Raw genomic sequence first — 13,233 nt, 5'->3', positions numbered from 1 at the left:
ATGGGCATCATCAGAAAATCTACAAACAACAAATGCTGGAGAGGGTGTGGTGAAAAGGGAACCCTCTTGCACTGTTGGTGGGAATGTAAATTGATACAGCCACTATGGAGAACAATATGGAGGTTCCTTAGGAAACTAGGAATAGAATTACCATATGACCCAGCAATCCCACTACTGGGCATATACCCAGAGAAAACCGTAATTCAAAAAGACACATGCACCCGAATGTTCAGTGCAGCACTATTTACAATAGCCAGGTCATGGAAGCAACCTAAATGCCCATCGACAGATGAATGGATAAAGAAGTTGTGGTACATATATACAATGGAATATTACTCAGCCATAAAAAGGAACGGAATTGAGTCATTTGTTGAGACGTGGATGGATCTAGAGACTGTCATACAGAGTGAAGTAAGTCAGAAAGAGAAAAACAAATATCGTATATTACTGTATGTATGCGGAACCTAGAAAAATGGTACAGATGAGCCAGTTTGCAGGGCAGAAGTTGAGACACAGATGTAGAGAATGGACATATGGACACCAAGGGGGGAAAACTGCGGTGGGGTGGGGATGGTGGTGTGCTGAATTGGGCGATTGGGATTGACATGTATACACTGATGTGTATAAAACTGATGCCTAATAAGAACCTGCAGTATAAAAAAACAAACAACTAATACTAAACTTTCAGTGGGTTATTTGTATGGAAACATGTTAATATAAATGTTTCAGACATTACATGAAATTTCTAAAAATCTTATATTTGTATTTGTATGGAAATATGTATGGAAATATGTTAATATAAATGTTTCAGACATTACATGAAATTTCTAAAAATCATATTTGTATTTGTATGGAAATATGTATGGAAATATGTTAATATAAATGTTTCAGACATTAAAAAAAAAAAAAAAAAAGAGTGAATCAAGGTAGAACATGACTAGTCAACATTGTTCAAAGACTTTAATATGGAAACTTATCTCTAAGATCATACAAACATACACTTGTAAATAGTTGGAAATCATTTATTTTCAAATGGTTGTATTGATATTGACATTAAGACCCTTACTTTTCACAACTGAAACATTTTCTTTTTGGCAGAAGCATTTTTTCACTGTCAAGTACTCTTTGGAAATGGCACTCACTGTCACTTCCCTTGTCTTGCTGTTACCATATTGTCAGATAACATCTTCTAAAAATTTTGATGTAGTTTGATGGACAATTATACGTTCAAAGTGTCATTCTTGTGATATTGGAAATGAAATTCCCTCAACCTGATTTTCAGAAGACAGTGAAGAGATGGACTACCATCTCATTCTCTAAAAAATAAAATCATTTCTGCATGAGCCTTAGAAAAAAATCTCAGACGTATACCATTTGGCCCAACTGTCGGTAAGAGCATTATTTGGAATGGGACTGAATGTGTAGAATTTGGAAGTCATGATTATAGTCTGGCTATATACTGTTGGAAAATTTCATCAAAATATTTATTAAATCCTGTGCATATGGTTCCGTTCTGAGACCTGCATGAACACCACTTAAAAGCCCAACTGACAGAGAGATAGTACAGACCCAGCTGCTGATTTCTGTTAGAGCTGGGGTCTCCAAGGATCTATTTCAACGATATTTAAAATGCTTTCCAAAATGGCTAAGGAAGGTCTATTTCAGATTGCTGAAGAGGGTGGATAAAATTAGAATTGTGTCTCGGTAATATAGATATCCTGAATCTTAAACAATTGCAGTGGCTGTTTCAATTGAGATATTTTTTTCAAAGACATAAAATGTTAATTGCTGAATTCACTCATATGAGATAAGCTATTTTTCTCTCACAAAGCTCATATTTTTTTATCAAGAAGACAAAGTGAGATTTTCAATGGCTTTTGGCTATGAAGTGTAAAATGATAAGCAATTATGGAGAAACCATTTTATATATAATATCTGAATCAGTAAGCCTCTTTAATTATTTGAAGAAAAGTTCTTACAGGAGGAGCACGTGTTAGAGGAGCAAACAGCAATCCTAAAAGAAAAAAATGTGACAATTGGAATTATGTAACAAATATATGTGTGCAAGTTGCTTATATGAGTTACGTGCTTAAATGGCAGTTGGATGGGGACATTGTATTCGTGAAGTTTATTGTCCAAGTTATAAAGTCTTTACTATTTTTTGTTAATAAAAAAAGACTGTTAAATGAGATTAGTATAAAGAGACTGTAACTCTTTAACAAAAACTAAATCTCTTAAAGGATGTAGCCATACTTTTTGTAACTTGGTCACTTTTACACATGAAGTGTCCTTTGACGTGAAGAGGGATACTGTTAGAACCTAGATTTTTTTTAAATGAAGGTAGAGGGACTTCCCTGGTGGCACAGTGGTTAAGACTCTGCGCTCCCAATGAAACCGGGTTTGATCCCTGGTCAGGGAACTAGATTCCACATGCATGCTGAAACTAAGAGTTCGTGTGTTGCAGCTAAGGAACCCGCGTGCAGCAACTAAGACCTGATGCAACCAAATAAATAAATATTTAAAGAAAAAAAAATGAAGGTAGATGTTGGGTAGATAAATATTCTTGATGTAATCATCTTAGTAGATAATGATACGTGATGGATTATTTCTGAATTCTCATTCATCCTTATAATTTAAATTAGAATGACTTTTCTAATTAAAAATGTTCTCTTCTATTTCAGATAATATATAAATTTAAAGTTGGTTTAATAATATTTATTCTTTAACAGAGAAAGCTTCTGAATTTTTAGCAACTTAGATGAGTTAGAGAAAAGTAGAGTAAGCATGACTTCTCCAAAGAATATTACTTATTGCTTTTCTCTTCTTTCAAAACAGGTTTACTAACTACTACTTTGCCTTTGGATTATGAATTAAAAAGTCAGTACATTCTGACCCTTCTGGCACTGGATAGTGGCACACCAACACTTTCTTCATCCCAGACTTTGACAATTACTGTTCTTGATGTAAATGATGAGGCCCCAGTATTTAAACAGCACCTATATGAAGCTTCAGTTAAAGAAAATCAAAATCCAGGGGAGTTTGTCACAAGAGTTGAAGCTGTGGACAGAGATTCAGGTAACTCAAAAATATGGGAACTAAGTAATCGATATTAAAAGCAAAAATTGACATTTACCAGAAATTTGAAAACAGTTGCTAGTTATTTCAAACTTCTAGAATTTCTTTAATTAGCATACACAGAAAAAAAAATTGAATGCATAATGTGTACTTTTTATAGCATTTGCTTGTATGATGTTTATTATTACTTATAGTAGAGTGATACATATCTAATTAATATACAATTTATTGATTTGATTTTGATAATAAACAGAAGTATAGACAAAGGATCACACTTTTTTCAGACTGTAATAGCTAGATACATGGAGTACCAGAAGGTAAATCGTTCTTTATTTCCTCCATATGTAGCATAATGGAAGAGATAGGATGCTGGTGTCAGACTGCCTGGCTTTGAATCCTAGAACCACCACTTAAGCTGTGTAACCTTTAATAAGCTATATATTAGTTCTCTCTGATCCTCTGTTTGCTTATCTGTAAAATGGGGATTATAATACAGCCTAATTCATAGTTCTATTATGAATATGAATGAATTATTACCTACAAAGAGCTGAGACCAGTATCTGGCACAATAAACAGTCAATAAATGTTAACTTCCATCATTACTGTATTACTGTTGTGTTATTAATATCAACCACTGTGTTCAGACAAATGACTTAGAAGTAAACAGTTACTGTGGGTAGGAATTTATAAATGTCTTAGAATTGCTTTTTAATATCACTATGACTTTTTTGGCCATTTAAGCTTCAGTAACTTTAATAATATCCTTTTTTAATTTTAAACAAAATAATTATAAAAATTATAGTGAAGTAGTTGCCATTAACACCATATGCTGAATTTTCCCATCTGAATTAATACAAGTAGTTTAATAAGCCAGTCTTTTTAAATTCACATTTGTATATAGCAAGTGGCAATACATAATCAATATAATATTTTGTTCTTTTCTTGCAAGAATTGTAACAGATGTTTCTATGGAAATAATAGTATAAAAACTAGCATTTTCCTCCTAAGTTGTTCATCAAAGGGGTAAAAGATACATTTTCTTGAACTTTTAAATTATATACCATTTAGATGCTTTGTGCTTTTGGGAAACATCATCTTTTAATGAAATGCATTTTATGTGATGCGATCAAGACTTTCAAGGGCCAACCGAATTTTCTCTTTTGACCAGAGCGGGGCAGTATGATCAAAGAATTTTGCTTACTGTGCTCACCAAGAGGGCTGGAGTGTGCTAACAATTCCTTGTCCCACTCCGCTTAAAGAATTTAGCACATTTCTGGCAGTGTGGTTTTTAGGTGATAGAAACAATGGAGAATATACATAAGCTTTGTGTTTCCAATATACCCAGTTTAATAAAGTTCTCCGAGAGCATTCTCTGGTGTAAATTGAGTAATGCAGAGCTCCGGGCAACACAGAAACCACTTCCCAAAGTACACAGACATATGCTGAACCCATCACTGACGTGTGATTTAGCAAGCATTTAAAGTCTGTAAAATGCTTCCTCCCTTTGACTTTATTTTATTAATTTTATTTTTTAGAATGGACTCTACTAAAAGGATTTATTTGCTTTAATATTTGGAGGCAAAAAGAATTTCTCTCAAAATTTTTCATATGTCAACTAAAGATGATTACCGTAAATACGCTTTCCAATTTTTACTGTCAAGTTGCCAAGTGTTAGTGTAATTTTCTTTTGGAATGAATGGTCTGCAACCTGTTACTTATAATTGAATTGAAAGTTCATTATTCTAGAGATTATGGTTTGCCAGGGAATTTAGATGCAAAATTGCTGGTTTTCTGGCTTCGGCTTTATGGATGTTTGAGATACACATTAACATTTCCTGAGTCTCACGTACCTTCCCAAGTTTTGTAGACAATTTTGGTTTACTGGAAATCTCAGTGTTTTTAATGAAGCCAGATCTGTTAAGCCAGTGGTTATGTAAATGCATGTGAATTTGGGTGTATGCATGTGTTTTTGAACATATTTTTCCTAAATCTTTTTTTTTTTTTTTTTTTTTTTTGCTTATTGGGTTAAGACAATGAAAGAGGATTATGCACAAGAATTAAATGATGTAGTCAGGACTTTAACATAACTGGCATCATATTGGAATTTATGAATGGTTTACTTTATAGTCTGTATTTTTAAAAATATTATAGCATTACTTAATACTAGAGAGGTTAACATACGTTTTCTAGCATTCTACAATGTAGTTTTTTAAAATGTAAGCCTAACAGCATTGTTTGGCTTTCAAAACCCATAGGAATTTGAGCATTGAATGTTTATGTTGTATGACTCACACTGGTTCTAACAGGAGTTTTTTCTTGTATTAAAAGGGAAAAACAACTACCACTTTTTAACTAAGATATTAAAACTGCTGCAGCATTTGGTGCCACCAACAAGAGCTCCATTGTTAGTGGGAAAAGATCTATCCGCGGGGGCACCTCTCCCCCAGTCCTGGGAGGAAAGGGTGACCCAGCAGGGAAGATGACTCAGTCCTGGTGATGCATTGGCTCATTCATGGTGAATACAAAATAATTCAACAGCACATCACCATACAAAAATGTCGAATTCTATAGTGAAATCTTAATCTCTATCCCATAAAAAAATGTATTCTGTATCTGGATTTATCTTGAACAAACTCTACATCTGGTTTCCCAGAAACTATCTCATGCTGGATGCACAACCCCGCCCAACAGCCTGCTCTCGGAGCAAAGGAGAAACACTGTCGTGACAGTATTTAATCTATTTCATTGAATCTAAGACACTATTAATTGTAAGAAGCATCTAACTTCAGATATATTAAAATTTGGGGGAAAAATGTGTCTTAGAATTAATGAAAAATGTAAACAGAAAAAAAAAGGACTACTCACCCAGAGACAATCACTATTAAAACTTTGAAATATAATCCTATGTCATTTAATACATGGTGTTTTGATTATATGATTGTCTGATTTTCTGCCTGCCTTTTAAGCTGTGAACTCATGGATTCGGAACGTATTCTATTTGCTTTTATCCCAGGTCCCTAAGATAATGCAAGCTATGACATAGGAGTTTAGTAAATATTTTTGACTATATGATTTGAGAAACCAGAACATCTGTGAAATAGGCTGCTACAAGCTGCCTTCACTCTTCAGAACTCATTTATTTGTTTATTTCTTCATTCAATCAGCAAGGCACAATCCTGTTTTTCCTTTAGAAATGTTTGAGTTGTGTGGGCATTGTACAGTTGAGGAATTACATGAAAAATGATTTTCATAAAAAGTAAATCTGAAAACAACACTCCCCTGGTCAGAATTCTTTATTAATTCCTCATTTTTTTTTTAATACATTTATTTATATTTTATTTTTGGTTGCATTGGGGCTTCATTGCTGCGCAGGCTTTCCCTAGTTGCGGCGAGTGGAGGCTACTCTTCCTTGCGGTGCACGGGCTTCTCATTGCGGTGGCTTCTCTTGTTGCAGAGCTTGGGCTCTAGACACGTGGGCTGCAGTAGTTGTGGCACACGGGCTCAGTAGTTGTGGCTCGCAGGCTCTAGAGCGCAGGCTCAGTAGTTGTTGCACACGGGCTCTGCGGCATGTGGGATCTTCCCAGACCAGGGCTCGAACCCGTGTCCCCTGCATTGGCAGGCAGATTCTTAACCACTTCACCATCAGGGAAGTCCCCCTCATGGTTTTGAGGATGAAGTTCTCTTCTCTTTTAGCTTAACAACTAGGCACTTTAATAAGTGATTGTAGCTTTCCTCTCTACTATCAACTCCTATCATTCGCCTGCCTTTACTGTAGGACAGGGTTATGCAAACTTTTCTCTGTAAAGGGCAAGATAGTGAATGTTTTAGGTTTTGCAGGCTATGTGGTCTCTACTACTTAATTCTGATGTTGGAGCAAGACAACAGCAATAGATAATACATAAAGAATTGAGCATGGCTGGGTTTCAGTGGAACTTCACAAAATCAGGGGGGCAGGCTGTATTTGTCCAGTGGGTTTGCCAACCACTGGTCTAACAGATATATCTAATTAAGACATCTAAGTTTCTTACAATTTTTTGATCATCAGATCCAATTATGATGTCATCACAGTAGTAGATCAGTGTGATGATCTACTGGATGCTGAGATGATCTTTATCTCTGCTGAGTAGATGATGGCTGATAGTGGAAGAATTTACATAAAGATGTACTGTTGTTCCTGCTGGATGAAAGCAGATCACTTGTGATAGTCCTTACAAATTGGTATAGAGTGTTGGTTCTTATTTCAGTTACTGTGTTCTTCAACTGTTTGGTTGTTCTTTATATTTTCTAACTCTTTGTTTAAAACTTCTTATAGCTTCTTGCTCTGTGCATCCATTCATTTCCCAAGTTCTTAGTTCATCTTTACAGTCATTACTCTGAACTCTTTCTCAGGTAGATTGCCTATCTCCATGTTGCTTAGTTATTCTTCTGGGGTTTTATCTTGGTCCTTCATCTGGAACATATGCCTCTGTTGTCTCATTTTGTCTAAATTTTTTGTATTTTTATATATGTTTTGTTTCTCAACCTTGGAGAAATGGCCTTCTGTAGGGAATGTCCTATATATCTCAGCAGTACACTCTCCTCTCATGACCCAAGGGCCAAAGACCAGCTGGTCCCAGGGTAGGTTCTGACCTGTGTTTGTGGACTCGGTTCTCCAGGCTGCAGGACTGAGTTTTCTTGCTTCTGTCAAGAAAACTGCCCTCTCCCATGGTGGATGAGGCTGGTCTAGAGGCTTGTACAGGCTTCCTAGTAGGAGGGGCCAGTGCCTATGTAATAGGGAAGAACCTTTTGTATTCTATTGCAAGTTAATCACTAAAGGGATGTTGCCCAAAAGCTTAAATTATACATAATGACCCAACTCTCAGAACCTTGCCTCCCAGGTAATGAGCATTAAGCTAAAATACCTTTGTTTAGCTCACAGGAAACATCCTGACCAGGTCCACCAGTGAATGACCACAGGGAGGAAGAAATTAACACATCCTCTCCGGAGGCTGATGGGAACCAGGAAGTGTTTGACTTTACTCCCTCCCCTTTTAGTGTAAAAGAAGCCTGAATTCTAACTCAGGCAAGATGGTTCTTTGGGGCACAAGCCCTCCATCTTCTCGATTTGCTGGCTTTCCAAATAAAGTCATTATTCCTTGCCCCAACAACTTGTCTCTCAATTACTGGCCTGTTGTGCAGCTAGCGGTATGAACTTAGACTTGGTAACACTTGCCCACTGGTGGGTGGAGTTGGGTCTTGGCCCTCTGGTGGTCAGGAGTGTCAAGGAGTATGTCTAGAGGCAGCTGTGGGCTCAGGAAGTCTTTAGGCAACGTGTTTGCTGATGGGCAGGGCTGTGTTCCCACCCTGTTGGTTGTTTGGCCTGAGGCATCCCAGCACTGGATCCTGCAGGCTACTGGGTGAGGCCAGGTCTTGGTGCCAAAATGTCAGCCTCCAGGAGAGCTTATGCTGATGAATACTCCCTGGTACATGCACCACCAGTGTCCTTATCCTCAGAGTGAACCACAGCCGCCCACCCTCCCCACATCTCCCCAGGAGACCCTTCAAGATCAGCAAGTAGGTCTGACCCAGGGTCCTATGAAGTCACTGCTTTTGCAGTCCTCCAAGAGTAGAGTCTCTTTTTCCCCCAGTCCTGTGGAGTTCCTGCAATCAAGACCTGCTGGCCTTCAAAGCCAAATGCTCTGGGGTTACAATCCTCCATATTCCAGACCCCCAGGCTGGGGAGCCTGATATGGGCCTCAAACTCTCACTCCTGTGGGAGAACTTCTGCAATATAATTGTTCTCCAGTTTGTTGGTTGCCTACCCGAGGGGTATGGAATTTGATAATATCATGAGTCCTCCCCTCCTACCATCTCACTGTGGTTTCTTCGTTATGTCTTTGGATGTACAATGTCTTTTGCTCATAGGTTCCAGTCTTTTATCGATGGTTGTTCAGAGTTAGTTGTGATTTTGGTGTTCTCATGAGAGGAGGTGAGCTCAAGGTTCTTCAACTCTGCCATCTTGTCCAGAAAGTTCGAGAGTGTTGGTACTCAAAAGGTGGTCCCCGGGACCAGTGGCATCATCATCCACAGCCTACACAGAGGGCAACTACCAGAGGACATTTAAAGGATGCTGGTGTCCCTCTAACCAATGGCTTTCCCAGGGTCTTTATGAAGGAAGAATCCTCTGAACTGTTGGTAAATGTAGTTAGAGGAAGGTGGTGGGCATGTCATGGTAAATGGTAAATTTACCATTGGTAAATCCATCCTAATGTTCTTCTCCATTTCCTTAAGCTTTTTGATTCCTTTCTGTATAGTATGCAGGGGAAGATCTGGCATCTCAATCTCAATGATGATAGACCACTATAGAATACAGCCAATCAAAAGAAACTGTCAAGGGAAATAACTAAAAGAGCTAACACATTAAATTCAGAATCTCTGGTAGGAACACCACATCAATAAATCCAGCCGAAACCAAAGTGCTATTTTATCTTCCTGGGTTTCACATCCTTAGAATTGATTTCCACACATTTTCCACAGATTTATTCCAATATAAGTTAGAAAAATCTTGCTATTATTTTAAAACTATAAGCTCTCTCTAACTGAGTCATATTTGCATGTAACTGCCTGCAGTATGTTGAGATCTGACTCTGGTTGTAGGTCTTCTCGTGAATAGGTATCCCCTTGCAAGAAGTTACCTGTTATATATCTGCTACTCAATTTGGTTCTGATCTTCAGAGAGATTAATTTAGGGGCTTCCTTAGAAGTTTTTCGGTTTTTTGACTATGAATTGAGCTGCGACTTTAAAGACTCAGCTTATAATTTTCTTTCTGTAACTTCCCATTGCATTCAGAGACAGCCAGTTCACATGATATTCCTTTTACTATCCCATGGCCAAAGTCAGCCCCATTTGGTCCTCTAAGGAATAGAAATCCTTTAATAGTCAGTTCATCACAATCAAACACAGGTGATAATTTAAATGATCATGATACCATTGCAAATGAGAAATTACTAGTGCTCCATTTCCTGTGGGCAGGGAACCCAGCACTGCCTTTAAGGCCAAAGGCATAACCAAATCAATCTCAGAATCCCTAATACCTGGGACCCAATCCTGGTGCCAAGTACCGTATCAATCAGGTGCAGTCAGGAAAACCAGCTATTACAATACAGGCGTTGGAAGGCTGAATAAATGGAAAGGGAATCCTGAAGTAACCCAGAAAAAAATAACTGTAGGAAGCAGCTACCACCCTTAATCCCTGGAAACAAGGAGAAGAGGTTGAGATTATCAGAACCTAGGAAAAAAATGAGAGGAGGGGCCTTGTAGAGCCTGGTCTGAGAGTGCCAAAAGAGACAGAAAGTTGTGAGCAGTTTCTGCACTAGAAGAAATGGCATTGCTGACAGGGAAAATAAGAAAACAGGAAGAAGAAGTCCCATCTGCTCTCCTCTGACCTCAGTCTCCCTCGAGGGTCCCTTTGTGGCAGATTCTAAGAGGGGCTCAGCTGGCAAAGGAGATTCTGCACAGCTGTGGTGTGCAGATTCCCCAGCCCCAGCATCGCAGGGCAGAGTGGGGAAGAACAGATTCAGAGCCAAGTCACAACAGTTTAATAACTAGTACACCATGTAAAGGACAGAGTGAGGAGTTGGCAGAGGGAACAGCAACTACAAAGACCCCAACAGAAAGACACTTAGCATGTTCAGAGAGCAGAAGTGAAGCCCGTGGGCCAGGAAAATAGTGCAGGAGCAAGTATATGAGAAGAGCTTGAGTCCACATCACATGGGACTTTGTAGACTGCGGTATGGTGTTTGGTTTCTTTCTTCCCTCTTACTTGTTAAATCCTATTTAACTTTAGGGTATAAGCTTATACAGAAAGCAACACATACTCACTCACTTATGTCTTACCATGTGGAATTGTAATTGTCTGCTTACTTCTCTGCATCCAGTGCTACACTATAAGCACTGTGAGAGCAAAGAATGTGTCTTCTTGCCAGCAGTTATATCCTTAGCACCTGGCATGGTATCTTGGCACCTGCTATCACTACCTCTATATGTTTATTGAATAAGATAATAAATGAACAAACTATCTACCTGTGATAAGTCTTCCCTGATCCTCTTCCTCAGTGATTTCTCATATTCCCCCACACCATCTCCCCCACTAGAGGGGAACTCTGAGGACCAAGATAATTACTCATTATTCAATAGTATCTTTCCAGTGCCTGGCATTTGGTAAATGTGCATTGCATAAATAAACACATAAGTGAATGAATCAATCAACCAAATAACTGGAGCTCAATACATATGTGTCATCTGCATATAGGTGGAAACTGAAGCCAGTGAAGTGGGAAAGAGGTGGAATGAATTCCTTCCTCCCTCCTTCCCTCTCCTCTTCTCTCCCTGCCTTCCTCTCTCTCTTTTTGTTCCTTCCTTTCTGTGTTTTTTAACATCAGTCAGCAATATCTGAAGCCAAGAGGAAACAAGTCAACTAAACATGGTCAGTAGATCTTACAACCAGAAGCTTATTGGTGACTGTAGAACGAATAACTAGATATGGCAGTGGTTTCAAGCTAGCTGCAGAGAATCTTTAAAAGATGCTTGGCTATAAAGAGGAGGAAAAAAATCTTGTTTCTTACAGCTAAAATATAATTTAAGGAAAAAATATAAATGGGAAAGATTAGCACTGACAGGAAAATTTCAAGAGGGTATTTGAAGAATTACTTTTGCCATTGAGACAGAAAGCAGGAGATAGAGTTGAATACAGATGTAGAAAGTTGAGGGAGCTTTTTCCCAATGCCTCCATTTTCTCTAGGAAATAGGAAGGGAAGTGATTTGTGAGAGTGAAAAAGGGGGTGGTCGGGTAGAAGACATGAATAGGAGAGGGGTGACCAAGGAGATCTGGAAAGATTACCAGATGACAGTAACATTTCAGTGGCCTCCATCTATGCTTTTGTGAAGTTTTCTCCAGCCCCAGTTATCTGCTGGATATTCCAGGAGGACAGACAGATGGCTGGAATGAATCTGGACTGAGGTTTTGCTGGCCTTCTTTGGTAAAAAGCCACAGTATCTGAGGAAATTTTGCAAGGTTGCCAAAGTGTTAATTCATGGGGCTGGACTGAAGAGGAAAAGAAATGAACTGGAGAGGGGTATCCTAGAGTAGGAGAAAGCAAGAAGTCATAATGCTGTAGGTCTTGAGGTCTAAGAACAGATATATGTATATGTACACACACACACACACACACACACACACACACATCCTTTGGTGTGTTGTAAGTGTATCACTGAATATCTTCAGATCCAGATTTCCAATTTTCTCAGTAAGGTGATGGAATTAGACTCAATAGTCTCTATTTTACATTTATTTTCTTTGTTCTCAAGTTTGATGATGTTGTGTTTGATCTGGAGGATTATAAGTGTGTGAGGAGGAAGAAGCAAGGCACTAACTGAATTCTACAAGAGCCATAGTATAATACTTTAAATTTAGCTCACATTATTTAGGTTGTGAAGGGTGTGAAGTTTGGAGTGTGAAATCATATATGTGCAAACTACAGTTGTAAATAAAGATCTCATTTATCCTTAATAATATACTAGGAGGATTGAAGGTGAGTAGATTGTTACCTTAGGGATCAAAGCTATATAGAATAATAGAAATGATAAAATCTGAAAGTTTCTAAAACATCAGGAAAGTATTGGATACAAAGGTAAAGCACATTAGAGAATAAGTAGACCAATAGGAGGAAGGGAAACTAAAAAGATTTGAGTTTATGTTTAAGCATGTGAAGACGTTTTCTAGATTTGACAAGTGTTAGGAGTTTAAACTGTATAATATATAATATGTAATATATAATATGTATAATGTGTAATAACATATTATAAATGAGTGGATTATTGAAAAATTAAGGGTCCAAGAATTAAAAGATGCTGTTCTCCATGAAAGCTCCCTGCAGGTAGGGGCCATACCTGTTGGATTCACCACTCTCTCTTTGGCAAACAATACTGTGCTTGGCACCTAGTTATGCTCACCAAATATTTGAGGAACAAAGTAGGTCTAAGTTGGTATAGTCCCCATTTTCATAATGTAGGATGAGATAGGAATAACAAATTTTATCAATCTGGAATTATTAAAAATTCTGTCTTGACCAAAGAGATTAAGATCATTATGAGATCAAAGTAATCACTATGAGTATTAA

General features: G+C 37.9%; 1 protein-coding gene across 1 annotated transcript in view; it reads left to right on the top strand.

The window, feature by feature from the left end:
• DCHS2 (dachsous cadherin-related 2) overlaps positions 1 to 13,233 on the top strand; it is a 335,957-nt gene that overhangs the window by 215,636 nt on the left and 107,088 nt on the right. Inside the window, exon 10 of the mRNA XM_059923955.1 lies at positions 2,836 to 3,075. Coding sequence (XP_059779938.1) covers positions 2,836 to 3,075 — 240 coding nt within the window. The remainder of the gene's footprint in view (positions 1 to 2,835; positions 3,076 to 13,233) is intronic.

The sequence above is a fragment of the Balaenoptera ricei genome, chromosome 5 (genome assembly GCF_028023285.1).
Source record: "Balaenoptera ricei isolate mBalRic1 chromosome 5, mBalRic1.hap2, whole genome shotgun sequence".
Lineage (NCBI taxonomy): Eukaryota > Metazoa > Chordata > Mammalia > Artiodactyla > Balaenopteridae > Balaenoptera > Balaenoptera ricei.
The sequence above is the reverse complement of the archived record's forward strand: the minus strand, read 5'-3'. Positions and strand labels throughout refer to the sequence as shown.